The 18,860-nt window shown below is 40.2% G+C and overlaps 2 protein-coding genes across 3 annotated transcripts; one reads left to right on the top strand and one right to left on the bottom strand.

Moving 5' to 3' along the window:
* Positions 1-528: 528 nt before the first annotated feature.
* caprin1b (cell cycle associated protein 1b) lies at positions 529-9,258 on the bottom strand. 2 transcript variants are annotated; one of them, XM_079345320.1, is made up of 18 exons: positions 9,103-9,258; positions 8,012-8,173; positions 7,853-7,915; positions 7,649-7,735; positions 7,315-7,553; positions 7,125-7,207; positions 4,960-5,148; positions 4,788-4,840; positions 4,614-4,697; positions 4,003-4,173; positions 3,818-3,926; positions 3,664-3,725; positions 3,230-3,322; positions 2,930-3,076; positions 1,942-2,095; positions 1,590-1,769; positions 1,182-1,288; positions 529-1,066 (listed from the first exon to the last, which is right to left on the bottom strand). In XM_079345320.1, exons 2-18 carry the CDS (start codon positions 8,171-8,173, stop codon positions 980-982), a joined length of 2,070 nt encoding a protein of 689 aa, XP_079201446.1. In that variant the 5' UTR covers positions 9,103-9,258; the 3' UTR covers positions 529-979. The 2 variants fall into 2 exon arrangements, with proteins under 2 accessions (XP_079201446.1, XP_079201447.1); XM_079345321.1 differs by having other exon boundaries at positions 1,590-1,766.
* Positions 9,259-14,196: 4,938 nt separating this feature from the next.
* lmo2 (LIM domain only 2 (rhombotin-like 1)) lies at positions 14,197-17,631 on the top strand. The gene is made up of 3 exons (XM_079346548.1): positions 14,197-14,811; positions 15,511-15,726; positions 16,454-17,631. Exons 1-3 carry the CDS (start codon positions 14,771-14,773, stop codon positions 16,680-16,682), a joined length of 486 nt encoding a protein of 161 aa, XP_079202674.1. The 5' UTR covers positions 14,197-14,770; the 3' UTR covers positions 16,683-17,631.
* Positions 17,632-18,860: the final 1,229 nt, after the last annotated feature.

Raw genomic sequence — 18,860 nt, 5'->3', positions numbered from 1 at the left:
TTTTTTTAATATAAAACACTCTCTGTGCAGACGACCAGGCCTATTCCTCATCGACTACACGTGCTGTTGCATTATTACAATTCATACGATACACTTTTAGCAGTCTAGCGTCATTAAAGGCTGTCAGGACAAAGATCAGAATTAACTATTACTATTATTAATAAAATAATCATTTTCATTTCCAGTCAATGGTGGGAACAGCTAAGTAAAAGGAACAGCAACGACTTCAGCCTGCGAGTACCTGTTCGGGAGGAAGAAAACCCGTGAAGCGACTGTCGCCGATAACACCACCATACATACGTCATGATACGAACCATACAAGTCCAGTTCAATTGAACGTAATCGTAGATTTTCTGTATTGTTGCGTTGAAAAAAAAGAAACTCCTTAAAACTACACAATCGTCACAGTAGCTGCTAAAGCACACTGATCAATGGCTCGTTTTTAAAGTGTACTCCTGGCGTCTTTTCAGCCGACATAATTTATACAACTCATAACTGTGACACAGAAAACTGAGGTTGAAGCATGGGTATGCAACACAACTTTATTGAAACTCTTGAAGCGACATCAATTTACAAACAAGGAGACGGGAGCTCTTCGAACATAAAATCCATTTTTGAACCAAAATGACAGAAAAGAACCGAGAAGGGATTAGAGTCCCAAGGATTGGACCAGCAGTGGCAGGTGCATTTTTTTTATACAAAAAATAACTTATGAAATCTTTCAAGTTTACAGGAATATTGTCACACATTGCTCATGTAAACCGATGATTGGATTTACAGCTTCGCTTGTGTTTTTCAACTTAAAATGATTTAATATGTCCAAATATCAAAGCAGGCATTACTTTGATTGAAAAGACAGGAAAAATACCACTGATGAAGAACAAATAAAAAATGGTGAGCTGGGGGCAAATGCATTCTGGAATTTAGAATTTTCAGTGTGGTGCAAGTTGGTCAGTCACAGTCATTATGAAAGGCTTTTTCAGGATCGTATTGCCTGAGTGCTGCCTCTTGACACTCCTCTGGGTCCCTGACCAGCTCCGCGTTTGTAGTTCTGTTGGTAACCCTCCTTGAGCAGAAAGGACAAAAAAAAATACTTAAAGAACTACTCAAACAGAGAAGACAGTCAAGTAAAGATGACACTAAAAACAAGCTCGTGCAAGATGTGGATGCTTCAGTCTTACCCTCTGATAGTTCCCATTCGAGTAATCCCGAGGCGTGTTGAACTGAGTCTGTCCATAACCAGAGTTTGGAGTGTTGGCAAAAGGAGGACGATAACCCTCGTAGCCACCTGACAATAAGAAGACTTTAAATGTAAATGTTTTTTTCTTGAAATTCACAATAAGCTGGCTCTGTAGTTCCACTTTGCCTCTCATTAGTGAAAAAAAGGTCAGACCTAAAAATGTATTGTAAACTCATAAAATATAACCCGAACCCTTTCAAACACAGCAAAGGCACTTCCTTCCTATGGTGTCCAGCAAAAAATACAACATAACTGACACCTAGTGTATGTCTGAATTACAAAAATCAGTGAGTCTCAAAAGGGCTTCAGAGAACATGGATGGATTTGTGTGTGATGGAAGTGGGCGGACCTCTGAATCCATTCGATGAGCCTCTGTAGCCGTTGATCATTCCCCTGGCATTGCGAGGTCCACCTCGAGATATGCCTCTGCTGTTGTAGAACGCCTGAGGCTGCCGTCCGAAGCCGGGGCCCTGCTGGGAAGGCTGCGGATGTCCTCCTGACTGATCTTGGGAATGGAAGGCACCAACTACTGAAGAAAAAAAACACAGTTGTGTTTCCCAAAAATAGACGGGTCAATATTTAGTCACGGTCGAGGGTACAATATTTAATTTAAAAAAAGCTTAACTGGAAAGACATGCACAGCATTACCAATCCAGTCACTACATAATGAAGAAAAAAAAGAAAACAGAAAATCTGCCCACCAGACTGCAGTTGATCTGGCTGCATCTCTGTCTGCTCCACAGGATGCTGTGACTGGCTGCTGAAGGCTTGGTTGTAGCTGTTCTGGTATTGGCTGGCCTGGTTCAAGGCTTCTGTCTCACTGGCTGGCGGGACCGGGGCGTTGAGGTTGAACACCTGAAGGGCAAACAAGGGCCACATTGTGTTGAAGCAAAAATCAGAGGAAAGGTCACAGGCTCATTAGGAGTAAAGTCCATAACTCATTAGATCCTTGATAAAGTTGCTTCACTTATAATTCCTTCAACTGCTGAAAGCAATGAGAGGGAATGAAGGATTTTAAAACTATTCTTTCAGCCTGTCCCAACAACATGCAAGGGTTATATAGTGTCACATCGTGTGTGTGTGTGTCTGCACGTATGCTGTCCATACTACCTCTGTTAAACACTTCATTCTTTGCTCTGTGAATTAGTATACAGTACAACATCGAGTGCTTTTCTATTGAAGGTGGACAAACGGATGTGTGGCTGCTTGAGGTGAGCCGAATAACAAATATTTCTCCCGTGCTATTGAAACAAGTCGAAAGGAAACAATCAGTGGATGCTATTTATGCAACGTTATCTCCTCTTCGTAAAACAAGCCCGTGAGTGAGAAAAAACAAACAAAAAAAAACAGTTTCCCTCCTTCCTCACTCCTCTTTCTTCTACTTGAGCGACAGAGGGGAAAATAAAAACGGTGATTGGGGTACAAACAGTCGCTGGCGGGCAGTAAGGACAATCCAATAGAATCAAGCTATTTATGTATCTCGCACTGCATGCTGTTAAGACAGGCTGTTATGGAAGCTGTTGTTTCATTTCCATTTAAACGGCACTGGCTCGCCGAGGCAAAAAGCTTAGAAAAAGAGTTTATAAAGACAGATAAGAGTCTTTTACTGAAAGTATAACTTCATCACATAGGTAATATTCAGTAGTACGAGTGAGTGAGAGGAGATGCGTCTCAATTCAAGGGTCTTACGGTCTGCATTGACTGGAATGGTGCAGCGTTTACATTGATGCCACTGCTGTGAGGAGCTTTGGAAACAGGCTGGAAAACCTGCGTCTGAGAGGCAGGTGGGAGAGCAGTAGAGGGTGGAGGCTGCTCTGATGACAAAGACATGGAGTTCTGTTGAAGAGGAAACAGTCACATCAAATAAATATAAATCATTCTTTGTACTCAAAAGGATACTTCAGGAGGGAACCTCATTTCACGACAACTTCAACACATAAATCCTTTAGGTCACACAAAAGGATGTATTCACAGAGCGACAGGGTTCACCTGAATGGGATCGATGGATTCTGTTGGGGGTCGAGGATCTGGTGTGTGTGAAGTCTGAAACATGGGGGGTGGAGTTGGTGAGACGATGGGGACCTAAGGACAAACATGAGCAGCAATGTTATTGACTGAAGACGAAAAAAGCAAACGCACTCCCACACATGCACAAAAACCAAGCCTGCAAGTGAAGTTGATTTTAAATATTTACTTGTCTTCACCAACAAACTGAGCAGTAGAGAGCAAGTGTAAATCATCAAAGGTTTTAAATCTTCAATGGCAATTATACACAGAATAAATATGCCATCAAGTGTGGCAAATATACTTAGGCAGTCGTACATATACCTGGGTGACCCGCCCAGGTAAGTGTACCGTCTCTGATAAGAATTAAAGTCTCTTTTTGGTAAGGGTGTATTGCCTTCCCAGGGTTGATTACTCACTTGTGAGGGCTCTGTTTGGATGGGAACAGTGTTGGGTTGCGATAGCCGGGAGTCTGGGTGAACTAAAAAGGTCGAAGGAGAAAATCCGGATAAGTATCATATCGTTTTCAAAGCTGATACAAAATCTAAACCGAGTTTCGCTTTGCAGACATACCTGGAGGACACACCATCTGCGGTAAGTCCATGTTCTGAGCTGGTTTCATTGGCTGTGCCGAGACAATGGCGGGGTCAATCGGCTGTCCGTCAAACTCCAGCATGGAGTCCTGAGCACAGCACGAGTGATGAGCATCAATGTTTAACACCTCCAGTAAACACAGCAGCTCAGCACAAAGTACCCACCTGCATAAAGTTGTATGTTCCCTGCATCTGGGCCATTAAGTCCTGCACCACCTGCTTCCTGGCCATGGGGTCAGTTTGCGGGGCAGGGGACGCTAAGCTCATGGGGTGGGTCTCCAGGGCAACAGGGGACTCTGCAGGTTGCACAGGCTGATGCTGCATTGCGCTGATAGCCTGAGAGAGACAGAGACAGAATAAGTGAATGGAAGGATTAAGTGGACACTCTGGTGGTGCTTATAAGACAATGCAGGCTTACGTCATGGGTTGTAGAAGTGTTAGGGTTATTATTCACCTCACCTCATATATTAAAACAAAACACAGGTTTATTTCCCAGAACGGTTAAACAGGACATTCTTTACGCTCACAGAAGGTCAGACTTTTTAAAAGATATGCTTTGGGGCTTTTGACGCCTTCATAAAAAGAGACGGGACAGAGGATCGAGTCATGCACGAAAGGAGCCACAGGTCGGATTCAGACGAGGGTCATCTACTTCAAGGACTACAGCCTCAGTGCATGGGGCGCGTAAACTGACCACTAGGCCAAAAACACCTAGGAGCATCCATTTTAGGGCTGCAATAAAAGTAGAAATCAGAAACATCCCAATGTTCCTTTACCTCTGTTTCCGTGGTCCACTCATCGCCCTGCTCCTTCTCACTGCCGCTGTAAGTGCCGTCTGGAATGAACTGTCTGTTAACAAACTGGGGGGGGGGGGGAGTTACAATGTTACAATCTATACAAACCATAAATCCAAAGAAGTTGGAATGTGTGCAAAATGTTCAACAGTTCACCTCTGTCGTTTCAACTGCGATTGGTTCTGTGAACTCTTCAATTATTTCAGTTTCTGTGAAGAGAAAACCGATTTAGAGGAGGCAGTGCTCATTTCTTTACTTTCTGATCACGTTAGCATTTTCAAAGAAAAACAGAGCTGAGAGCAGCATGACGTCAGAGGACGCTCAGGACCTGGATCAACAGTCTGCTCTTCTGCTTCTGAAGACTCAGCTACTGCCGCCGCCGCCGCTCCTGCTGCTGCTGAGGCCGGCTCTTCCTCCTCCTCCTCCTCTTCCTCACACACACCATTTTGGTGAGATGGAACACGGTCAAAGTACCCGCTCAGCAGAACCTGGTCCAAAATCTCTTTCAGTGCCTTGTCTACAAGAGGAACAAAACAGTCAGCCAATTATTCTTCGGTCATCGGACGAAGGTGACAGGTTATCACAGCGAAGTAAGGCCAATGAGGGCAAGGGATTATTTAGACAAGTTCAACCATCCAGTCTATTCACAAAGTAACAAAGCCTAACACAGCCTCCATTTGATCCCAATACAATAACCAGTGTGACATATTCAAGATTTAGATTAAATCCCCAGAAAATGTACATCTGAGCACTGACTCTGTTGCGTTTGCTGCACTGAGTGAAGTAATCAGTCAGCCTCATATTGTCTTCTTCAGTAGTTCAGAGTTAGCAGCTTCAAGCCACAGTAAAACCAACTTCATCAGGCTAAGGAATGCGGTGTTCTCTCATCTGCTCTCTGTTTTTTGTGTGTTGCACAGCGGCCCTGAAGGCTCAGTTAAGAAAAGATTAAAAGTCGTTTGCCATTCTGTACCCACACTTTACAAGTCTGTCGCACTGATTAGCAAACTTGTTGGCACAGCTGCAAAATCCCCGGACTCAAGTGAAGTCGGTTAATTATTTCCATGCAGCGCGGCATGTCAGCTCTCTCTCTTGTGTGCGCGTTCATTTGGGCAGCAAGCAGGTGCATGCGTGTGATCTGTCCCGATTTGTGCTTAAAATGTTCTTGATGAGATCCAAGATGCAGCTTTCACTTAAAAGTTAAAAAAGAAAAAGAATCGTTTGAGAACCGTGATTTCTCAGGGAGGAAAAATCGTGATTTATATTTTGGCGAGACTCATGCAGTCCCATCAAGACCAGAACCATAGTGTAGCTCCAGGGATCTGACCAGTGGGGCCACAGGCGACAGAGCCGCTGGCACCCTGCCCTGCTGCTGACTCAGGATAAGCCCACAGCTCTCAGCCCCCTAGCAGAATGCAGCAGTGCGAGTCCTGAAGCCAGATCGCTGAGAATGCAGTACGCAAATATCCCCCAAGCCCTGATTATTCCCATCAGAGCACTGAACACATGCTGCATTAACAAAATACAATGCACATGCTCCATTTACACATTAAGGCTGATTAATAGCTCGCAAATTCTGTAAAAGCGCAAGGTTTGTTCAGAGCTTTAGCGATCTTTATCTACTGTGCATTCAGGTCACTCAAAAGTATGCGACTCATTCATTATGGCCGGCTTCAACACAATAAAAAGCTTGTTGATGATTGCTGTGTCACCATCCATCTGACTAAATGTGCTGCCAACAATTTCAGCACCAGCCGGGCATATAAATGAAGCCAGTTTTTCTAGAATGAAAAAATAAGTATTTTTTCTATAATTGACAGTCTCTTATTATTTTCAATAATGCTGAACTTAAACTCCACCAACTATCTCACACTGGCAGCTTGGACACGCACACAGAGCAAAGGAGGAGTGACAGGTTTCTGAACAAACGCGCGACATGCAGTTTTACTTTGTTTCATCTACAGGACTGTGATTTCTGTTTGAGCCAACGCTTACAGTCTTGAGCTCCCTGAAACTCTCACAACACTTTACTGTGTGCACAGAAAGAGTAGCCAGTGAAAGTGAACCATGAACAGCACATCCGCTCTGTTAACAGTCTGCGTATGTGGCCAGAGTGTTGAGCAGCACCAGGATGAGGTGCAGCTTAAAAGTGGGAATAGAGCACAGCACTGATTAAATCAGTTACACTTCCTTTCTCTTGAAATAGATTCATCATTAATGGATAAAATTAATCTAACTTTTTAAAATGATATCGTTTCTCGGACAGAAACTCCAGGATCCACAGATGTCTCAAGTTCACCGCCAAAAAAAGACTGAGAAAATCAGTGGGAAAAAAAGAAAGAAAAAAAGGTAACAGATCCGAACACCTTACTAAAATAAACAACAATGACAACTAACAAAATAGGTGCAAAACTTTTTTCTCATGGACTGATTGATTTATCCACAAAGTGCAGCAGCTGGAAACTGTAGATTTTACATGGCAAAGACTTGACTTACATGTTGTTCCAACCACAGCCTTGTCCTTTCCTTCCAGCAGGTCCCAGAGGTGCACAGATGCTTCATCATACTGGTCAACCAACCTACAAGTATAGAAATAAGTTAATGGATTCCCTTGTTCAAAAGTAAAGACGCAGAACAAGTCTTGTTGCATGTGAAATGTATTCCTATATTGCCGTTTTAGACCAACCTGACATTTTGGTCACGGTCCGGCCCCGCCAACTTGTAGAACTCATCAAAAGCTGTGAGGTCTGCATCTGTCAGAAGGGGTGTTCCCCCGACTCCCTGCTTCAGATCCTGCCGTACAGTTTCGTCACCCAGCCGGTCCAAGAGGAACTGCAGCTCCAGAACCGTCTTCAGCCGCCTCTGTTCTGCCTCCTCCCGCTGCAACTGCTCCCGACGTGCCGACTTTTTCACCACTTTCTGCATCTAACAATTAAACAAATAAAAAAAAAGGTTACATTCAGAAAACCTCTGGTCGGCACAACTGAGAGAACCTTTTTAAAAAACAGAATGGTTCTTACGTCTTGTCCCATAGCAATAAACGTTTTGTGCAACTCTCGAGCAAATTCCAAGTTATACATGATTTCCTGGTATTTGGAAAGGGCCTCCTTAAAAAAAAAAAAAAAAAAAAAAATGTAGGAACGAGAGAAATTTCAAACACTGCAAGATTGTGAATTTTGTCAGAAAATACAGTTATATTTCTTCAAGTGTACAAAATGACCCACCAACTGGTCCTGATTGAGACGCTCCCCGCTGTTCTTTCTGACTTGATAATCATCCAGTTTGCTCTGCAAAAATTTAAAACAGCAGTTTTCCAATTATTTCCTGCATTATAACACATTTTATTGTACGCAACAGGAATGCAACAATATGCTATTACTCACCTTCTTCTTCTCCATGTTACGGGCCTTCTTGTCAATTACACCCAGCACTTGTTTTAAGACTTCAGACTGTCCACCGAGTGAACAACCCATTGACCCTGGAGCGGATCCCACATCTGGGCTTACAGACTGCATTGTCCCATTTGCATTCATCACTGAGGGCATCTGGAAATGAAATGTGGCATTTAAGAAATGCCTTGATCAATAAAACATATATATATATATATATATATATACTGACCAGAAGGATTATCTGAAAATGCTATTCATCATTAGGTGAAACCTTTTAAAACTATTGAACAGGCAAAGCTCTCTAATGACAGCACAGGATCATGGGATTAACTACACAGTTCACAAATCTGGTCATTTTCTTAAAGAATCTTACAAATAAAAATGCATCACTCAGATAGTCTGGTGCAGCATCAGTACTTAAAGTCATTGTCATCCCAGATTAAACAGCCTACAGACAAGGCAGGTCCCCAATCCCAGTTTTTAGTGGCACATCAATCCTTGACCTTAGGATCCCTTTCATATACACATTTAATTGAATGTCCTCGTTAGATAAACTTATTTAAGACTTGTACAAAGTATTATTACGCAGTACTGTTGAATAACTGTTGAATTGTAAAGCACAAATCATCAACTTTATTAGTCCAAAACCAGAACTATATGGAAAGTTCAATATAATACAAAGCCAAAGTAAACCATGAAATATACGAAATATATTAATTATTATTGTTATAAAGACATAAAGTTGGAGTATAGCTTCGTTACAAAGTGAGGCAGTAAGTCTATTTGTGACTCAACCAGTTCACCAAAGAAACCAGCTAACATGAGGATGAAGCTTTTACTTCTTTTATGATTTACTCTACACAGCTGAATGTTCGTCTCCCAGTTCTGTGAGTGTCTGGTTCGGTTCGGTCAGCTCGCCGGATTTAGTGAACCGGCCTCTAGTCCGTTAGCACCGGCCGTTAACATCATAGCATCTTCACGCGCTGCTAGCTTGGTTGTGTGGTAGCTACAGCGTCGCGTGCTAACCAGCAGCCGGCCGGGAGCCTCCATTTCCGCGGTAGCACGACTCCTGATTTACCCACCTTAATGTTTTTTTTATCCACAGGGGAGCTTCCTAGCGATATGTACGAAACGGCCAAGTTGTTATTGTTGTTGTGTTGCTTTATATTCTCTATCACTCTAGTGTGGGATCCGCCCCGCCGGCCTCACCGACAACTGAGACGGTCCGAGAGACGGAGAAAGTCTTTATAAAGGCGAAGGTCCGTTTTTAGCTGCCATACATATGCCTGCGGAAATAAAATCCAAAAACAACATTTAGTTGAGTATATCTTCGCTAACAACGACATCTGCATACAGAAAAATAATATGTTAGTGTCAATGAACAATAATTGGTAAAACATACCTCATTTAAGTATCATAAATTAACCACTTCTGGTCAGGCAAAAATATTACAGTCTCTTGGTGGAAAATCTGCACAATCATTAGCTTTGATTAGGCTATATATATATATATATAATATATAATATAACCCTATATATATATATATATAAAAAATATATATAATATAACCCTATATATATACACACACACACACACACACATACAAATACATACATATTTATATATATATATATATATATATATATATATACACACACACACACACACACACACACACACAAACAAAGCTGTACTCATAATCACATAATATCACATAATTATGCCATGTTTTGAGCAAGGTTCAAGTTCAACCTCAACATGAAAAAGTCCTACGAGTTAAAAAGTTGTTGAGTTTTATGAATGAAGTTTTATGAATGCAATTAAAGTAAGAGGTTAAAAAAAACAGATACCAGAAACATAAAGTAAAAGATGAAAGAGGTTGAAGTCTATAAACTGAAAGTAAAAGTTGGACACATATGAGGTCATTATTATCATCGTAGTCCCTATTAGATAGAACTTTTGTGTCTTGCAGATAACACCATCTTTGAATACAACTTGACATACGCATTTGCATTTCAGCTGATTTGACAATTTATAACACAAATATTAACAAGTGCAATGTATTGAATGTATAATTTAAATGTGCAAAGAAGTCAATGCCAATCTGTAGGATAAGGGCACTTTTCCTCTTCCAGACTGACACACTCTGCAGTACATTTGACAAGCAAGAGACAAACTATATTAGAATTCCTTAAATACAGCCTAAGTTAAAGGGCTGAGCAGACAGACACTTAAGTAAACTTAACAACACTTGTTCCAGACATCATGACATTGCTGCTTCAGCCTTTAGGCCAAAATTGATTTTTGGCTGATTACACCAGTAGATGGCAGTAAAGCTCAGTACTAAGAACAACCAAACACTGAGAACGTAAACCTCTGACTGGAGAGAAGACTTATTTAGGTGTGTAAGTCTAATTGTTAATTCTCTAAGATTTTTAACAAATTACAAATAATTAGCATATAAAACAAACAGTAAATGTATACACACTGAATTGATTCAAACAAAGCAAATATTTTAAAAAAAAGTAAAGCTGAATTGGGGCAAACTATAAGGGTTAGTGTGCACGCCTCATGTACAGAGGCTGAAGTCCTCCAAAGTGGGCGGCCCAGACCTATGCCTCCTTTCCTGCATATCATTCCCCATTTTATCTCCCTGATTTCAGACTCTATTCGGTCCTGTCTGTGTAATGAAGGCATAAAAGCCATGATATATAAACTATTTTTTAAAAAAAAGAAAGGAAAGCATAATCTTGTTTCTTGTGTTTCCACTTCACCCTCCAGCATTTAATCACAGAGTAAAAGTGACCAGAAGAATGTGAAACCAGCTTTCTTTTGTTTTGGCAAATACAGGAAGCAGTTAACATGGCTGCACAGCTTTTTGATTGCACTGTTCCACTGAAAGTGTTTTCTTTTAGGGATAATACTGATTATGGACGAATTCTCAGGATAAGTGTAACTCCCTTTCAATGAGTGAGTCATTTCCGTAGCCTGCTGTGTTTCAATCGAACAACAACACAGTTAACCTAAGTTAATCTATGTTCTATAGTATTTCAGGGTAGTTCCTCTTCTTAACTATGACACTTGATATTCTTGCAGAGTGTAATGAAAAAATAAACCCTTTATCTGTCATTTCAGGAGAAAGGCTTTCAAACAATAGCCAATTATCACTGCACTTCTGATTACAAAGGAAGTAGGTGGTTTTGCTATTGCTAATGCAGAACTCCTGCTTTCAAGGAGACAACAATGTGTTCTGGGTCCACTTGTTTTAGGAAATAGGCCTTCAGGCTAATGTTCAGATACTCCATAATGTAGGGTTGATGTTCTATTACTGATATTTATTTAACCAGAAATCTCAAATGCTTTAACAAGTTGGTGGGATATTGCCTTTTTACCCTATACAGCCATGCTGTACTGCTACAGATGACCTTATTTCTTTAATGATGACAAAGGAATGTTAGATGATTAGTATGACCTAACTGTTTGCTTTATGCTGACGCTCATTTTCCATCTGCCCTCAAACTCCACACTGCTTTCAACTCCATAAAGCTCTCAGTACTAATCGTGCAAAACAGGAAGCTGGACATGAGTGACACCACTTCCCAAAAGGTCAACTTAACTTAACTCTTTGCTCTCCAAAATCAACCTGAAAAAGAATAAAAGCTATCGGGCACAGCCCACGCAATAGCCCTTTAAGATGTTTCATTTAAAAAAAAAAGAGCCTAAGGCACAGATCAGGTTTTTACAGCCTAATAACAAATAAGTTATAATGTTGCTTAAGCAGAAAGTCTTGTTACAGCTATCATACTGAACCATCTGGAGTTGACCTGTCTATCTCGAAGGCCATGTGCCGGCTGCCATCATGATGGGGAAGGGTTGAGGGTCTAGGAAGTGAGTGCAGTGTGCAACAACCCCCTCAGAAAAGCTTCATCTCTGCTCTGCATGCTAGTTGCACATCCTCTGGGATGTCTCTGTTCGCTTCACAGGAAGCAGTGAATGACTGGGTTGTCATATCTGTCATAAATTTGCTCTTGAGCTCTGCAGAGACATCTTATAGGGTTGAGATATCATGAATATGTATTTGATTAAGCATTAGAAACCTAACAGAGTCAGAACCATAACAAAAAAAATTAAATCTTTTGGCGTATTGAACTAGATAACACTAAAGATAACATTTAAAAAATATTAACTTTTTGAGTGGATCATCAAGATCATGCAAGATTTTGTCATGGTATCCTTTTTTTCTGAGCACTGTAGTCCATCTTAGGTAGAATTACATGATGATGTAAACCATGTTACAGAATAAACCATGTTGAGAGATTTGTAAGAATCCACTTAAACCTTAATGTGCAAGAAAATGTTTACAAAAAGATCCTTAAAGAGTAACACAAAAAAAAGAAGACATTTCTGAGTTTTCAATTTTAGAGAAACCGTGCAAACTGTCCACTGGCTACTTTAGCCTGCCATTGAAATGTGATGCTGTGCTCTAAAAAGAAAAAAGCACACACAAAATACTATGAAGGAAATTAAACAGAGTTTTATTTCTTACAGGCTGTTCTACTTTCTGTTAAGCTGGCAAAGCACAATGTCTTTTTCACCTCACTCCAGGGCCTTTTTAATTCTGGTGTTTATCCCGCGAGCATATACACAGTCCAACTACTGTCCAGCCTCAGGACACATGTAGCCAGAATTTAGAGTTGAACTGCAATCTTCCTTTGGTTGCATCTGTTTGTGGAGCTGAGTGAGGCTGCTGAGGTCGAGGTGCTTTATCTCTCTGCCCAGTCCAACTGCTGTGAGTCCCTCCCTCCTGCAGGCAGACCTGAGGCCCTGGCAGCAGATAAGAAGAAGTCGCTCTGGTTTGTTATAGAAAAGGCTGAAAGGACTCTAACAAAGTGGGAATAATATTGCATCCATTAATGACAACTTAAAAGACGAGCTCTAGGGAAAGTTGATAGCATCTTCTCTTGTCCAACAATTTACAAGGAAGCAGGCATATTTTATATTTCAAGAGCTCTGTCCAAAAAACAACAAAGAAACGTAGTCCTCAAGAGCGAACACAGCTCCAAGAGCCATGTTGAAAAGTATATTAACTGTGTTGACATCAAATGTGGTTTCTATAGCCTTAATTATAACTGTAGGAGTATTTCCTTCTTCTTATTTTCTCCAACCCACCAAGTCATCATTTAAATGCTTCTCACATGTTTAGGAGTCAGGATTATAATCCTACAATATAAACAGCAGGGTGAAAGAGGCGGCCTATTGAGTTCTAATACTTACAAATATGGACTAAAAGGCCTATTACAAATCATTAGCCTTTATAGCCTACTCAGCTTAGACTAATTTCACATATTCTATTACAAAAGTAACAGTAAGATTAGAAGTCTTGAAACCAGAATTCTACTCGAGTTAAAGTAAACCAGAACCTAAGTATAAAAAAGTAAAAGTAAATATTCACGTTACCAAAAAACGTTTTACAACACATAAATGTAATGTGTGTTTAGACCTGAATGCCTGTCCTGTCTTTTTTTTTTTTATCAAACAAATTACCTCATAAATCACACCAGAGCGTTGCATAAGGCAGGTTAAATCCCTCATATTACTGAAAACAATGATGGTTTAACAAACAATAATACAGTTATAAAACACAATACATTTAGCAAAATAATCCCAATGATTCGTTGATCAAATAAAAGTACCTTATTGCTTTACAAGAAACATAGTAAAGGTAAATATAAATACATCTCTTCTGAATTGTAGTGGAAAGAAAAGTAGCAGGAAAGGGTGCTACACCAACTAAAAGAAGCCAATAAACTGTTGACAAACCATGGTAACAAACAAAGTCATCTATACCTGTTTTAGTGAATGCTCTCCTACAATGTGAATGTTGACTAATTTGTTATGGTCTTTTTTATGTCTTTAAATATAAACTACAGCCCAAAGGCTTAAAGATGTTTCCTATTGGAAAGTGCAACAAAAGATTCTTTATTATGTTGTAGACGATAGTTAGGTTACAACACTTTGTTTATGGTGAAAGTAATGAGGCGCACTTACAGGGTCTGTAGGCAACTATTATATCACGCTTCTCTTTATCTATTGTCCGGTGGGCTCTTTGGTGAATTAAAGCTCATAATGAACTCATTAGTCCCAGTCACGACCTGCCTGCACGCCTCACAGAGCAGCGTGAGCTGTGTTTAGCTGTCGCTTTAAGACCCATTTCCTCCCATTGTCAAACAGTCGTGAGCAGGAAGAGGGAAACGAAAAGCCGAGAGAAGCAGAGTGGGCCTGATGTATTTAAACACGATGCTGCTCCTTCTGCTGCTGCACAACAACGGCGGGGAGCGCGTGAGCAGCCGACTCACTTAGACTCGCGCGTGGATACGGAGTAGCCGCATCTGAAATCTTTGCGTTTTAATTTACAGAAAACGCAGTCCTCAGAATGACTTTACGGAGACACCGTATATTTGACAGACATGGATGTGTCACGGCGGGTTATTGCCTCAGGAAATGATGACAGTGTCCTCCATCAGCGCTTAGCGGTATTTTTTTTTGTCTTGCGGCCATTTCCATAGGACTTACGCGCCTGTCAGGTTAACAGACCCCCAAACCCCAAATAACTGGCTGGAATTGGCGTCACGGAGGCTGTGGGAGCAGGTGCAGCCGCAGCTTTTTGTTTCAGCGTGCCCACAGGCAGCTTCACAGCTGACCGGGACTCTTAAACCTTTTATCTGGAGAGCTGGACATTATCATTTGAAGATGTCAACCACTATAGAGAGAAAGACACTGGAAGCAAATGAGTAAGTAGCTACTGTATAGTCGACTGTTTGTTTGTCTATAGATATTACATGTATAATAAGTAGTCTATATTCACGCATATAGTGTCAGCCAAATATATCACGGGCACGAGGCCAGGAGTCTCGTGCTGTTTGCCAAAAAATGTCAAGTTTATGTGAAACAGCACATTGTTGTGTTGCTTCAAAAAGGGTAATTGTAACGGCTTTTGGAAAAAAAAACCACTTTCCCCCTCAACAAGTTAACTGTCAGAAGTGTCGACATTTTATAGATTCTTTGTCTAATGTTGCAGGCGTTGTATGTGATCCTAAAATACAGTACAACAGATAGCCGCAGCTATGTGTCCAAGCTCTACCTCCCAATGACATGTGTTTAAAATCATGCACTAGATGACTAGATTTAATTTTAAGGTACAAGTTATCAATAAGGGGTCTTTGGGTTTAAATATTTTTACTATCAAACTGTTTTGAATTAAAAGGTAAAATAAGTACTGGAAGTAAAGACTGTAATGTAAACATAAGGTATGTGATTTGATCATTTTAACAACCTTAAAATATAAATAAAGATATGATATTATATAAAAGTTTGTGGTTTGGACAAATGAGCAAGACATAGATAAGGGATATGTGCATTTTCACTTCATAATGTGCAAATGATTAGTTGAGTGAATATTTGTTTTCTGACCAGCTTTCTGTCTTCTTCAGGGAGCCAGTGGATGAAGTCCTGCAGATGCCTCCATCTCTGCTGACATGTGGTGGGTGTCAACAGAGCATCGGTGACAGATTCTTCCTAAAGGCAATTGAGCAGTACTGGCACGAGGACTGTCTGAGCTGCGACCTGTGTGGCTGTCGGCTTGGAGAGGTGGGCCGTCGGCTTTATTACAAACTGGGAAGAAAACTATGTCGGAGAGACTACCTCAGGTTTGTTTGGTTTTGGTAACTTTAGGATTTCATCAAGTAGTCTTTAGTATGTGCTTTATCACAAGAAGTGGTTACATTCAAGGGCAATAAGTGATGAAAAGATAAGTCTGACAATGTGAATACTTTGTAAACATGTCACCAATCAAAATGTATTCATTCCTGGTATGTTTAATCCTAAATAATTGCATTTCATTAAGTCCCCACTAGGTTGTATTATTCCAGCATAAAGTGAAAATATTTGTTGGTACTAGACAATGTACTGCACCTCTTTTCGCAGTGGGTGACACCCTGGTTTTTAGGGGTTAATGGTAAATTACTTAAGGTCCCACTCAATTGTTAACAACTCTGATCAATGTCTGAGCTGAGATGACAGTTTTCTGTTTTTTCTGTCATTGACAGAAAAGTTAAAAAAAAAGGTCTGAGTGGTCCTCCAGCAATAGATTGAAACGTGTTAATCCCTCCACATATATCAAACAATACTTTTTAAGCAACAACAAATGTACAAATATTAAAATATTTCTTCGGCGTAATTAATTTTCCCACCTGTATATCTGTATCATTATCTTTATCTCCATGAGGCCGAAGCCTCCATCCTGGGAATGAATAGTTTAAAAATGTACAGAGGTTTAAAGATGTCTAACGTTCTCCAAAGTGGCATGTTAAGCAGTCAGAGTGAATGTGTAGCTCCTTATGCTCACTGTTTTGTTGATCTCCCCTCCTCATGCAGGCTGTTCGGTCAGGACGGTCTCTGTGCGTCCTGTGAGAAGAGGATTCGTGCGTTCGAGATGACAATGCGTGTGCGGGACAAGGTGTACCATCTGGAATGCTTCAAGTGTGCCGCCTGCCAGAAACACTTCTGCGTGGGTGACCGCTACCTCCTCATCAACTCAGACATTGTGTGCGAGCAGGACATCTTTGAGTGGACCAAACTCAACAATAACAACAGCATGATTTAGCAGAAAATCTCTGGCCCAACATGGAGTAGTGTCACCCCGCCCTTCCCCCCCCCCCTACAGGGAATGGAAGGCATTTGAAGGCTTTAGCTTCAGCATCGGAGTCTGATGTGGAATCATTTGAACTTAATAATGTAAGAGGACTAATGAAAAGTACACCAGCAATAACACAAACCTTTTCATCAAAGGCTTCATTAAAACAAACAAACAAAAAAACGTCAACACTGAAATGACTTCTAATCGAATTTAATAATAGTTTTTGGAATTTAAGACAACTTTAATGAGAAAAAAAGAAGCAAAACCTTTGTTGAGTTTCTTGTAGTTAGACACGGTATCACCTCAGCCTGCTCTAAAAAGCTTATTAAGAATCGTAAATCAGTATTATTTCTAAGAATGACCTGCAAAGAACAATACAATTTTGTTTACATTTTTTTGAAATTATAGTTGCCTTTTTTTTTAACTCAATTCATATGAAACTTGGTTCTCTATAAGTTCAGTTGCAAGCCTATCATGTAGAGTAAATCATTCACTTATTCAGCTAACCTGCTGCACTAACTCATAAAAAACATATAATTTCATATAATTTTTTTCATATAATTAATATTACGTTACTTAGTTCTCTCCAGGAAACTGCCTGAGAAATTGGAGAGAATAAGATGAGCAAACGTTCAAGCTATAAAGTAAATCATTACAAGATGTTCTTCTTATCATAAATAGAATATCAATTATTCATTTAGATTTGTCCTGATCAGACTGATTGTACTGTATTACCAGGTTGAACTGGTGGTGCCCTCTACTGATCAAGTGAAGTCATGCAAAATACATTTGACTGACTTTGGAGAAGTTGACTGTGTTTCTTCTTTTGTAACTGTTACAACTTTCTGGACATGTGCCTGAGAGTTTTTTGTATATCTACTTGTCAATTTATTAAATAAATTACAATTCAGAGAAATTGTGATCATCCTTTTTAATGCTGAAAAACTGACTTTTGAGAATGAACAGCAGAGATAGTGATCCCCACAATGCAGTGCAAAACAAGATGCGAGTGTCTTCTTTTGACAAACACTGAAACAATTTAATCACATTCAAATGAATTATGTCGACATCCACTGGTGACAAAGGACAAGATGTGTCCTTAAACCACAGTGCGCATATAGTCAAGGCAGGTTGTAGTGAAATCAGTCAGTCAGGATTAATGCTGAAACACTGATCTCTCACATTGCAGCACAAAATAAGATTTAAGGATTTTTACAAGCCATGATTGTCATTTCATCTAATGTAAACATTTTCGACTTACAAAAATGACTCAGTTAAAATCAGTGAATTAAAGTTGACATGATGAAGAAACTTAACTGTAAACACAAACTAAAGGTTAACACATTTTAACGCTTATCTCAACTCATCACGTCAAATTCTATCAACTTTAAATGTAATGCAGCCTGCACATCCTCCTTTGTGAGCTCACACAACGAGTTTGTTTTTTTAATAGTGAAGTGTTTCTCAATCAAATTATAATGTATGGCCTTTAAGAGACTTTATAACATGAGCGTGTCCTTAATAGAGTCGCCCTTATACAGTATGGAAATATTTCCTCTCCTCTCTTTTTTTCAAGTGTGGCATAGATGTGCTGGAGTTCTCTTTTCTTTATACCTGTTTTATCCACAAGAGGCCACTAAAAACCAAGAAATCAAGAGGTTTCATAAGTTTCCTGGTGAGCTGCTAAACACTGTTAATTTTTGAAAACGCCTCTTTGACTTGCAGCTTACTGTTGATGTTAGCAGTGCAAAAAAGACAGAAAAAGAGCATACATTGAATGTTCACTTACATTCACTCAACACAGTGTTTTCTTCTGTCTTCTTCTACTTCACGTCAGCCAGCTGTCAGCCCATCTGATGTGGCCACAAGGCGTGCTGCTGCAGTCTCATCTCAACTCCTCCTGCCATTCTCAGTTATCTTTACAGGCATTTCTTTCCCTCAAAGATGGCGGATTTTTGAAACAGACAGATTGAAAACCCACCCAGGCTGAGATGATGCTGTTGCTCAAAGAGATACTCATGGGGAATCTAATGAGGCTTCCCACAACAGAGATGGGAATCTACTATACAGGCACACAGAGGGATGCTGTGCCTTTGCTCATTTGGAGGCAGTCTGGCATTAAGCAATGCTTGAGGAATGGCTACG

Source organism: Symphodus melops (assembly GCF_947650265.1).
Source record: "Symphodus melops genome assembly, chromosome: 6".
Classification (NCBI taxonomy): Eukaryota; Metazoa; Chordata; class Actinopteri; order Labriformes; family Labridae; genus Symphodus; species Symphodus melops.
This window is presented reverse-complemented; position numbering and strand designations above follow the sequence as displayed.

What these genes read in the sequence shown, in the direction of transcription:
- lmo2 (XM_079346548.1), top strand. Translation starts at nt 14,771, where the DNA reads ATGTCAACCACTATAGAGAGAAAGACACTGGAAGCAAATGA. An exon ending in AAGACACTGGAAGCAAATGA is followed by an intron (nt 14,812 to 15,510) that starts GTAAGTAGCTAC and finishes TGTCTTCTTCAG; the next exon opens with GGAGCCAGTGGATGAAGTCC. An exon ending in TGTCGGAGAGACTACCTCAG is followed by an intron (nt 15,727 to 16,453) that starts GTTTGTTTGGTT and finishes CTCCTCATGCAG; the next exon opens with GCTGTTCGGTCAGGACGGTC.
- caprin1b (XM_079345320.1), bottom strand. Translation starts at nt 8,173, where the DNA reads ATGCCCTCAGTGATGAATGCAAATGGGACAATGCAGTCTGTAAGCCCA. An exon ending in AGAGCAGACTGTTGATCCAG is followed by an intron (nt 4,841 to 4,959) that starts GTCCTGAGCGTC and finishes TTCTCTTCACAG; the next exon opens with AAACTGAAATAATTGAAGAG. An exon ending in TCCAAACAGAGCCCTCACAA is followed by an intron (nt 3,323 to 3,663) that starts GTGAGTAATCAA and finishes GTTTGTCCTTAG; the next exon opens with GTCCCCATCGTCTCACCAAC.